Source organism: Echinops telfairi, unplaced genomic scaffold (genome assembly GCF_000313985.2).
Source record: "Echinops telfairi isolate 266 unplaced genomic scaffold, ASM31398v2 ScPeMD7_70;HRSCAF=299, whole genome shotgun sequence".
NCBI lineage: Eukaryota > Metazoa > Chordata > Mammalia > Afrosoricida > Tenrecidae > Echinops > Echinops telfairi.
Window position 1 is genome coordinate 59,421,150 of NW_022103968.1, and position 11,547 is coordinate 59,432,696.

At 38.5% G+C, this 11,547-nt stretch overlaps 1 protein-coding gene and 1 non-coding gene across 3 annotated transcripts in view; both read right to left on the reverse strand.

Annotated features, from left to right (window-relative positions):
- Positions 1-10,869, reverse strand: part of DNAJC12 (DnaJ heat shock protein family (Hsp40) member C12) — a 55,823-nt gene extending 44,954 nt beyond the window's left edge. Inside the window, exons 1-2 of one of the 2 annotated variants that reach the window (XM_045291487.1) lie at positions 10,659-10,867; positions 2,311-2,389 (exon numbers count right to left, since the gene is read on the reverse strand). In XM_045291487.1, the coding sequence (XP_045147422.1) occupies positions 2,311-2,389; positions 10,659-10,736 (157 nt within the window). In that variant the 5' untranslated portion in view covers positions 10,737-10,867. Of the gene's footprint in view, positions 1-2,310; positions 2,390-10,658 lie in introns of both variants that reach the window. The other variant, XM_045291488.1, reaches the window with a different exon arrangement.
- LOC115870043 lies at positions 2,047-2,208 on the reverse strand. Its single transcript, XR_004046512.1, has one exon. It is a non-coding gene; the product is annotated as a U1 spliceosomal RNA (small nuclear RNA).
- Positions 10,870-11,547: the final 678 nt, after the last annotated feature.

Here is an 11,547-nt window from a genome sequence, read left to right on the forward strand (position 1 = left end):
CCCATCTGTAGGCAATTGGACATCCGCTTACAAAAGGGTTGTGGGGAGGAGACAAGCCAGTCAGTGTGCAGGATAGCACCGATGAAACATACAACTTTCCTCCAGTTCTTTAATGCTTCCTCCCCACCCCCACTATCATGACCCCAATTCTGCCTTACAAATCCAGCTAGACTAGAGGATGTGCACTGGTACATATAGGAAATGGAAACACAGGGAATCCAGGACAGATAAACCCCTCAGGACCAATAATGAGAGTAGCAATACCAGGAGGGTGAGGCAAAGGTGGGTTAGAAAAGGGAAACCGATCACAAGGACCTACATATAAACCCCTCCCTGGGGGACAGACAACAGGAAAGTGGGTGAAGGGTACCATTGGACAGTGTAAGATATGACGAAAAAATAATAAATCATCAAGGGTTTATGAGGGAGCGGGGGCAAGGAGGGAGGGGAAAAAATGAGGAGGTGATACCAAGGACTCAAGTAAAAAAATGTTTTGAGAATGATGATGACAACAAATGTACAAATGTGCTTGACACAATGGATGGAAGTATGGATTGTGATGAGTTGTACGAGCCCCCAATAAAATGATTTTTTTAAAAGAATTGTGTGATATGTGAATTATATGCCAGTAAAAACTGTTTTTAAAAACAGTCCTGACGAGCAAGGATGTTACTTTGAGGACTAATGTGTTCCTGACGCAAGTCACGGTATTTTCCATAGACACGTGAAAGTTGAACCTTGAAGAAGGAAGGCTGAAGAAGACTGAATGCATCTGAATTATGGTGCTGACAAAGAATATGAATGGTACCATGGACTGCCGAAAGAAGAAGCAGAGCTTTCTTGGAAGGAGTACAGCCAGAATGCTCCTTAGAGGCAAGATTGGCAAGAGTTCCTCTCAAGTACTTCGGACATGTACCAGCAGAGACCAGTCCTGGAGAAGGACATCGTGTTTGGTCAAGTCGAAGGGCAGCAAAAAAAGAGGAAGACCTTGAAGAAACAGATTGCTAGAGTGAATGCCACACTGGACTCAAACACAGCAACCGCCAGGATGGCGCAAGAGAGGCCGTGTGTCATCTTGTGGTGCATCGGGTTGCTGTAAATTGGACCTGACTGGATGGCAGGTGAACCAGCAGTAGAGAAGACAAAGACTAAAAGTAACCATTGATTTGACATAAGAAATTCCTAGAGTCCTTTACAAGAGCCACTTCTCAGGAAGGTGGAAGAGGAAGTCAGAGTGCAGTTGATTGAAAACTGGGGGAAAGGAAAGTTCATACATCAACTGTGGACTTTTTCTAGAAGTCTAGATCTGAAGACAGATATATGGGAGAAGCAAAGGGGAGATGGTTTAAAGGATTGGGGGTTTGTTTCTGTTGTTTCAAGATGGGACAGACATACGTATTTGTAAAAAAATGATGATAAAGGGAAAAAACAAAAGCATGAATATATCAGCACATATTATATATAGATTGTTCCACTTCCCCAAAATGAAGGACACACAGCAAAATACTCAGCAAGGAAGCTACCTGGGAACAAAAATTCTCAAGTCATATTAACCCAGAATAGCTGAGAAAATAAAGCATTAGCTGGACAAATTTTAAACCAGCACATTATAGGAAAAGGACGATGGATGCTAAATGTCCATCATTAAAAACGACCCTACACTTACCTCATAATCCTGCCCTCTAACCCACCACCCAGGAGTGAAAAAACACCCTTTGGTGCTGAATGAAAATAACAACTAGAAGCTACTGTCCAGTGGATTTTCTTCAACTTCATTGCAACTTTCTAAAATGTACATCTACATAAGATTTAAATGTGTAGATTTTACATAATATTCCATGTGTTTTATCTATGCATGCTAAATATTGGAACTGCGTGCTATGATGTGTTTTGTAGCTCATGGTGTATAAATTACATCTGCTAATCTAGAAAACAAAGAGATACAGTTGGCTACCCAATGGCTTTTAATTCCAGAGACTGTTCATTTTCTTTTCTTTTTTTATTAATCATTTTATTGGGGAGCTCTTATAAATCTTTTTTTTAAAACAGGGGAGAGCGCGAACACAGTCCCCCACTACCACAAATTATGCGGTTGAGTTTCCCACATTTGGGGAAATCGCAGGGGTCAGCACATCCGGAGTGCAATGGATAAGACTTGCCCTGGGAAAACCCTTCGTGATCATGGTATCTCCCCTGCCAGGTAAGTACGTGGAGCTCTTAGAAATCTTATGACAATCCATCATTCAATTGTAATAAGCACACTCAGAGACGATTCATTCTTGAGAAATAATATTATTATTAAATATTTACCAGCTTTGGAATTTTCAGGATGCTTGTCAGGGTGACATTCCAGGGCTCTGATCTTAAATTCTGCCAAGATTTGTTCAACCTAAAACGAAAACAAACATGCAAATACTTGTACAACTTGGGCCTCAGTCCTCTCCAAAACAGCCAGGAACTATGCAACTTTTTGTTTTTAACCTTAAAATTCTCTTTTAACTTTTTGGTCCAGGAAATATTTTCCTCAAAGAAATTCAGAAAGCATTCAATAGAAGCTGCTATTCAGTGAGTGTTTGATGCCAACAACTAAACTTGCTGTTACTGGGCATGACGATGGCTGGGAGCACTGTATATTTAAGGGTCTGACTGGTCAAATAGGTTTCTTCTACCAGCAACAAACCAACCAAATCTATGGCCTTCGTGTGGACTCCAGTCACGGTGGCCCCGTGTGTTTTTCTAGGAGGTTTCTCGGCTGGGAGTGTTACAATAGCAGATTGCTAGGTCTCGCTTGCCTGCTTGCTTTCATGGATTCAATCCATCAACTTTTTTAGATGAACAGATGAAGCTAAGAATCCTAGAAAACATGTTTACTTCTCTGTGGTCTTCAAATGATGCTGAGCCACTACTTGTTATTCAGGGATGACTGCTCCAGTTTATAAATTATCCATTACATAGCTCCTTCACCCTGCCATTGATAACTTTTAAATTTTTACGAAGAATTTCACAGTTTTGATTGGGAAAATGGCGACCCCAGCCCAAGCTAAAATGAAGTGTGAAGGTTATCTATTATTTGATTTTATTATACTTACCTGCATACTTTATGTCATGAATGAATGATTTGGGTTTGCCTTTGCTAATCCTGTGATAATGGCTGCAGTGGGAAATGATAGTTAAATGTCTCTTCTGGAATACGGTGCTAGGTGTTAAATCCTAGTTCAGCCACCAGGGGTCAGGCAAGTTACTTCCATGCGCCTGGGTTTCCTCATATTTGCATTTGATGAATAATGTGTACAATAGTCATTATATAGCCATTACTAAATAACAGTGGTAAAATAATTTACAAAAACAGTAATTTACCCAAAGTTACTTAAAAAAACTGAGTTCTTTTAATCCTTTGAAACTGGGTAGTCCGGGTTCAAACCCTACAATCTTAACCACTGCTGTATGTGGTTCAATTTTTCAGGTTTCAAAGACAATGATCAGGTTCTATACTTATTATCAGGGAGTTCTAGTAGCATAGCGGGTTACACAGTGAACTGATCACCATCAGGTCGGCTGTGAGAACCCACCAGCTGCTCTGTAGAAGAAAGGCAGGGCTTTCTGTCCCATAAAGATGAACAGCCTCAGAAACCCTACATGGCATCACTCTGAGTCAGAATCCCCTGGATAGCAGTGAGCTCTGGGGTGGGATATTTAATACCTAACAATTAATAAAAGCAAACTACTTCTTCACTGAGAAATCTCAAGCAGCTCAGCCCAACAATATCATAGAATTCATCAGAGACACTCCTTTCAGCTCCAGGTCATCGTTAGTCAATTTTCATGAAAACTTCCTTAACGATTTGTGATAGTTGCATAATGCCCTGTCAACTTGAAGATGCAGAAGTGAAGGGGTGGAGTTTAGCCTGTCAATCAGGTCACAGCCTGATGGTGCCCCCTGGTGAGCACCGCCTTCCCACAAGGAGGATCCTGGAAACGCCTCTCTCTTTCTACTTCACCTACCTGTTGGCGACCCATGCAGCTGAGACCTGCCAGAGCCCTGGAGATCCATTCACCACCATTGGATCCACAAGACTTTTCACCAACCAGCCTGTATTGTGGGTTGGAGATGAATCCCAGTCACATTCCCCCAAACTAAAGTTGTTCCCCACAACGTCCCCCTGTTATAATGCCAATGTTAAGGTGCTGCTTGCAAGCACATGATTGCTACTATATGCTTGAAGGTTATCTGCCTGAAGGTTGTCTGCCATCTGCCATCTAAAGCAATCAGACCATCCCACTCCCTTCTGACGAGGATCATAGATTGTTCCTCTGGAGAAGAGTTCAGGGACATTTAAGGTCAAGCCACCATCTTAACTTTAGAACCTGCCCATCTGGTTACATAAGTACCTTCCTGTTATGTGTATGTCCCTAGCACGTCCCCTTCCTGTTGTGTATATGTATGACGTGGCTTGCATACCTGAGATTATAAAAGCCTGTGAGAGAATAGATTCCCCACTCTCTGCTTCTGGTCTTCATGGAAGAGGTGAGCCTTTGCATGCCTTCTCCGATGTTTCTTTCATTTACCCTTCAATTACACAACAGCTCCCTAGGACCCTCTCAGTCATGAAGGCTGGCCCCCCAGATGATATACTATTACAATCAAAGTCAGACAGCACTAGATATCCACATAAATAAAGCCTCCAAGACGGATAACTCTGCTACTTTCTTGTTAAGCTTCCACAAAGGACTCCTTGGAACAAGAGGAAAAGAATTACTTTCTGCTAAGAACCCTATTCATGGGGGAGCGAGGGGAATGAGCTGATACCAAGGGCTCAAGTAGAAAAAACATGTCTTGAAAATGATGGTGGCAACAAATGTACAAATGTGCTTGACACAATGGATGGCTGGATGGATTGTGATAAGAGCTGTACGAGCCCCCAATAAAATGATTTTTTTTAAAAAACAACAGAAGAACTATATTTAACTGTGTGCTTGCAATTCATGGGACTTCCCTCCTTGAACTCACACTCACTGCCAGCAAGTTGATTCAGACTCATAATCACCCCACCCTAGGGTGAGGTAGAACTGACCCTGAGTTTCCAAGACTGTAATTCGCCTTTCTCCCACAAGGAAGCTGATGCTTTCGAACTGTTGACTTTGAGGTTAGCAGCCCAACTTGTAACCAGTAGGCCACCAGAGCCCCCTTTAACTAGCATCACTATAAGCTGCTGTCTAACAAAGAAAACTGAGATTTACATTTGCTTCTAAATTTTAAAACATTAAATATTCTAAAAGACTAGTAGTAAGCATTTTAAATAATTTACGAATATTCACAACCACTCTGAAAATGTTCCATCAATACTGAGGAAAAAGTGAAATACCCTTTACTCCCCTCCCTTCGAGATAACTGCTTATATACTTTGAGGCACTTATCTACACATTTACATATCTATCTTAGGTTTTTATAGCGATGTGAATAAATTAAATTCTATCTATCAATCAAAAGTAAAGGGAGCCCTGGTGGCAGAATGGTTACGAGTTGGGGTGCGAAACAAAGGCCAGCAGTTTGAAAACCACCAGGTGCTCCATGTGAGAACAATGGGCCTTTCTACTCTGGTCCACAGTTACAGATTTACAATCTCATGGGACAGTTCTACCCTGTCCTATAGAGTTGCTATGAGTCAGCATCAACTCAATGGCAGTGAGTTTGTTTTTGTTTTTTTTTAACAAAGTATAAAATTTTGGTGTGTGTGTGTGTGTGTTTTAATGTTGTTATTTTATCTTTTAATTCATGACCCATTGAGAAACATTCTGGTATTAGTCTATAGAAACAAATGTGGCAAGATGGTTAATTCTCAATAGTGCAAACATGTGTGATTATTATTATTTTCTCCTATATTTTTTGTGTTTTTCCAATTTCCAAACATTTAAAAACATAGGGAGTCTATCTATATTTTCATTACTTGCTATCACTTTACCACACAAAGTTGATCGTGTATGAACTTTGGGCAAATTGTTCAAATGAATTAAATTTGTCTTGCGCACATCTGCTGACATCTCATCCATGTGCCCAATGCCAAAAGTAGCCAGCCCACGGGGAGCTGAGGCTTTCAAAGTCAAGGTTCACTGTATCCCACCTTCTTCTCATTCCAATGACCAATGGTCTAGAAAATTGCCTATCCTGTTGGCCAGTAAGTGTACCAAAAAAGTGTTCAACCTGACTGGTAATCAAATAAATCAAATCATCAATGGGATGATTAAGCACAGTGTCATTGAAGGTACAGAGAGAAGAACAACCCCTATGCGACATTGAGAATGGGCATTGGTATCAAGTCTCTGGCAAACAATTGGGGAATATATGGCAAAAGCTTTTAATTTTTCAGAACTTTTGATCCAGCAATTCCAATTATAGGCATTGGTATTTAAGTAGATAATCAAAGACATAGAGAAAATAATTTAGCTATCAGATAGTTCAATGAACACAGTGTTACATTTTTTAACAAAAATCTATATGTCCAATGATGGAATTTCTTTTAAAGTTAAATGTAAAAATAATAATAATTTATCAAGGGGTGACAAGGGTTGGTAGAGGGGAGAAAGGGAAAAAGAGGAGCTGATACCAGAGGCTCAAATAGAAAGTAAACGTCTAGAAAATAATGATGGCAACATATGTACAAATATGCTGGGTACAATTTATGTATGGATTGTTATAAGAGCTGTAAGAGCTCCCAATAAAATTATCTTCTAAAAAAAACTTTAAAAAAGCATAAATATAGCCATAACTGGAATCGTTTTCAGCTCAGCCATTAAAAAGCATCTTTTAGAAGACTTTCAACAACATGAAAAATTCACACAACTATATTTCTGTGATAAAAGGTAAGTGACAAAAGCAAGAAAAGGTAAAGTATTTCAAATTTTATATGAAATAATAAGTCATCTTTTACCTCAAAAGGGCTTATGTAACATTTGTGTGTTATTGTTAAGCGCCATTATTCTGTCACATGGGTTGCAATGAATCCATTTCACTACAAAATAGAACTGCCCCATAAGTTACTTTGCCTTTGCTTATTTAATCTTTTATTGTGAATTAAGTGAAGATTTACAGAGCAGATCATCTGGTTTACATCCAACAATTCATACCCCATTTTATTTCAATTCATCCTTGCAATCCTTGGAATGTACCATCACTTATCCCACTTCCTCCCTGCGTTCCCTATTTCTATCCCTCCTTTTTTCCTCACCCTCTGAATTTTATTGTTGGATGAGTGCTGTCCTTTCTGTCTTAAATGGCTGTAATTATTCTACCACACTCAATAACTCACTGCCATTGAGTCAACTCTGACTCAAGGCAACCCTATAGGGCAGGGTATGACTGGCCTGGTGAGTTTCTGAGAAGGGAGTAGAGAGCCTTGTCTTTCTCCCACAGAGCTGGCTGGTGGTTTCTAACTGCCGACTTTTGAGGTTAGCAGCCCATCCTCTAATCACTATGCCACCAGGGCTCCTAGTCTACCATAGTCTACCATAGTCTACCATAAACCCAAACCAAACTCACTGTCCTAGGATCAATTCTGACTCCTGGCGACCATGTCAGACAACGTGTAACCACTACGCCACCAGGGCTCCTTTCTTCTGCCTGTGACTTTTGTGTAGAATCTGAAACAAATGTTTTTAAAAGGCGGCGTGACTTGCAATAAAACTTTGGTATTTATATTTTAAGGGACACATACATTGCTTTCCAGTTATCAGCATGGAAATCCTCCCATGTATATGAGAGAAATAAAACTTATCCCAGGGCTTAGACCCATGATCATATTTTCAATTTGTGAAGGGTGCTTTTTGTTTGTTTGCTTGTTTCTAAGCCTCGGTCTAAGTTATCCAGTGCTGCTATAACCGAAATGCCATACCAGGATCTTTCAACACACAGAAGTGCATTTTCTCACAGGTTAGAAGCCAGGGCATCTGAATTGAGGGCACTGGTTCCACGCGTCAGCTTATTTCCTCTTTCTTTGGAGAACTCCAGGTGGCTTGGCATCTGTCTTCCATCTCGGCTTGCTTGTTTGTTTAATCGATTTTATATTTCAAAAGAGATTGGCTCAGATACACCCTACACTCATCTCCAATTGGGACTGTAAGCATAGGCTGATTCCAACACACGTTTTGGAGGAACAATTCGATCTGTAACATCTCCTACAGAAAGCCTTTGTAATTACTCGGCTAGAGTCATTGGAAAATAGGCAACTTTGCTTTTAATTTAATTCATTTTCAACACAAGTTTTAAATTGTAGAACTAGATACTAAAACACGTGTCTAAATGCTGTTATTACTAAGCATTCCACCGACCCACTGCCACTGAGCCAATTATGACTCCTGGCAACTCTATACAACAGAGGAAAACCGCTTCCAAGAGTTCCCAGGCTTGTAAATCTCTTTGGAAGCCGACTGCCTCACCTTTCTCCAGATACTAAGAGGCTAGTGGGTTCAAACAGCCAACCTTTCCATTAGCAGCCCAACACTTAATCCATTGCACCACTAGGACTCCTTGCAATTCTGTGACAAGCAGAACTAAAATATCGAGCTGCTTTGAAATTATAACTGTTAAGTCACTTTTAAGTATGAAAAGTTCTGGTCGATTTTGGAGCATCAAATCAAAGGATATTGGAAGTAAAGTAAAATATCATCCATCCAAACATGTCTTCAAACATAAAGCAAGAAAAGGAAGTGTCACATTCAGGTGTATTAAAATATTTTAAATTGGAAGAATCCACAGAAAAAGAAACAATTAAAAGAAGTGACAAATTGTCAGAAGTTATTTCATTTAAAATACATTGCTATTACCTAGACATGTTACGTCATTGATAGGATCTGTAGCATATCCAGAAAAAAAGTAATGTTGAGACAGTGCTTTAACTTCCCTTTCAAGATCTGCCACAGTGTATTTGGAGAAGCAAAAGCATAATTGATCACCATGAAATGGCACCATCATGAGCACTATCAATAAACAAGGGGTTCGTTTTTGTGGGTCTATCCACAACTACTTCTCCTCCTTTGTAGCCAGAAAAGACAGTACCCTAACTACAAAAGACTGACCAATGGGTCAAGAAACTTATTAGAAGATTAGGACCTTAGCTTTACATTATGCGTGTCAATGTTTCTTAAAAATCCAAAATGTGGAGCTTATAGAATTAATTTTTTTCCTTTACTTCTAAAGAGTTCTATTAAAAATCATTTGGAATAGTATAATCCAAAGTGTGACCAATACATATAGTAAAAATGGTAATAACCTTTCTCAACTTCTATAAGGTAATCACCATCAAAGTGAGTAATATAACACAGTATTCTAAAAGAGAAATGGGCAGCTAAAGTGGGATTATAGCCTGTTCTCATTTTTTGAATATTTGAACATCAAGTATCTGAGATACCATCCTCAGTGTGATGAAGATTGAAAATAGAAATTTTAATCCTGTGTACAATAGCACAATCTATTTTCAAGAGGAAACTTGGTTAATTTATTCCTAAACATGCCCTTTTGAAGCAAGAATAACTGTAAAATATTTTCCTTTTAAATATGAATGTTCATAATTGTGCTTTAATAATCATAAAATCCTTAGAGTTAGATTTACTTGATACTCAAATATTAATAATTAATACATAGTGTTTAAATGTAATTATTATTAGTCAAATAATTCATCCTATTACTATTCATTTCATCAGTACTGAAGACATTGAAAAGCTGTGAGTAAGCTAAATGTTTAACTATTAGAGAATAACTCAATTATAGTACAACAGTAAAATGAAATATTATGCAACCATTAAAATACATATGGAGAATGTTTAATAGCATGGAGAACTGCCTCTATCTAATATTAATTGTAAAAACCAGCAATCAAAAGTATATACAATATGCTCCCAAACATGTCTCATATATATGTATGCAAATATACATGCATATATAAAGTCTCTTGGCAACTAGAGATTAATATGTCAAAATATTTATAAAGGTATCTTGAGTGGTAGAATTCTATTTCAAATTTTTTCTGATTTTTATAATTGCTTTAGAGGGAACTTTAAAAAATTATTTCATTTTAGAGCAAGTGAACAACTGTAGGTTTTCAAATTTGTTTTCTTTCAAAAGCCAAACTTTTAAGAAGTAATTTCTACAACACAATTTGAGACATTACCATTGAAAAGATGTTTTTGGTTCATAATTTGACTGCTCACATGAAATTTCATATTTTAATATAATAATTTTAAAATACAATAAATTAATAAAATAAAATATGAAGATAATGAAATATTTTAACATAACTAAGTACTAGAAAATATTTCATGATAGATATAGTATGAATTACCAAATAAAAATATAGCCTATGTATACTTAGAAACACAGTCAACAATTACAATCAAAGGTGCATTTTTAGTACATTGTGAACTGTGGTGTATGCCCGTGTACAAGAATACACAAATGAATCAGAAACATCCATAACATTTCAAAGATGTATAAGGACACTTCTACACATTTAAATTCTTAACTTTCTCTGAGCCAAAGAGGCTTTAAGTTTAAGACAAAATTTGGTTTTTGGCAATGGAATGAAAAACTCAATGCTGAAACCTTTTTAAAAAAAACTTGAAATATTGTTGGGGAAAATGACCAGTCATTAATTTAACCACTGTCTTACCGAAGACAGTTCATCGCATCCCAGTAGCGTGTAGTAATCTTCAGTGTCTTCCAAACTGTAATTCAGTATTGCGTCCATTTTACACTACAAACTAGCTTCTTCCTTCTGAAACAAGCGGCACAGTGGGCTGGGAGTGACCAGGAAAGGCCTCTTGGAGTCTGACTACCTTCAGCAAGTGCTCCCAAACGCCAACAAGTAGCTTTGAGGCTGGCCACTGTCCGCACAGCCAGACGTCATGCCAGACCTCTGCAAACATTACCTCTGATTGGTCGCTGGCAGACGCGACAAGAGCAGCCCACGTGCCAACTGCAACTTGCAGCGCTGCCTGGGAGCTGTAGTTTGAGTTTACAAATGAATCATTTCTCACTTGGGTGAATAAAGAATGACTCCAATTCACAGAAACTCCCCAAATTAACTTTATTCCCTTTTCCTTGAGGGATAGGCGATAAAATTTAATCCTTGTGGTAACATGTGAAGATTTGTTCAATATGAGTAGAGTGCTTTTGTATTAAAAATATTTCATGAAATTTAAAAAGTTTTACGAGTATTAAAAAGAGAGAATGGGCTAGCAAAGTATTTAGTGGTTTCATAATGTATTCATTCATTCATCCAACAAGCATACTCGTAGAGAAAAGTATAATAAGCAAAACAGAGTTCTGGAGTTTCGATTCCAATAGCAGGAGACAGACAGGAAACAAGCAAACGTTATTGAAGCAGCGATTGTGCTGCTGATGAAATAAACCCGGACCTTGAGGACGAGCACTGTCCGGTGAGCTTTGTCTGAGCACTGGCCTTTGTGTTGGGCTAGCTGTCCCCAAAGGAGCGGGTGTTAAGCATAGGGCTGCTAACTGCAATGTCACACACACACACACACACACACACACACACA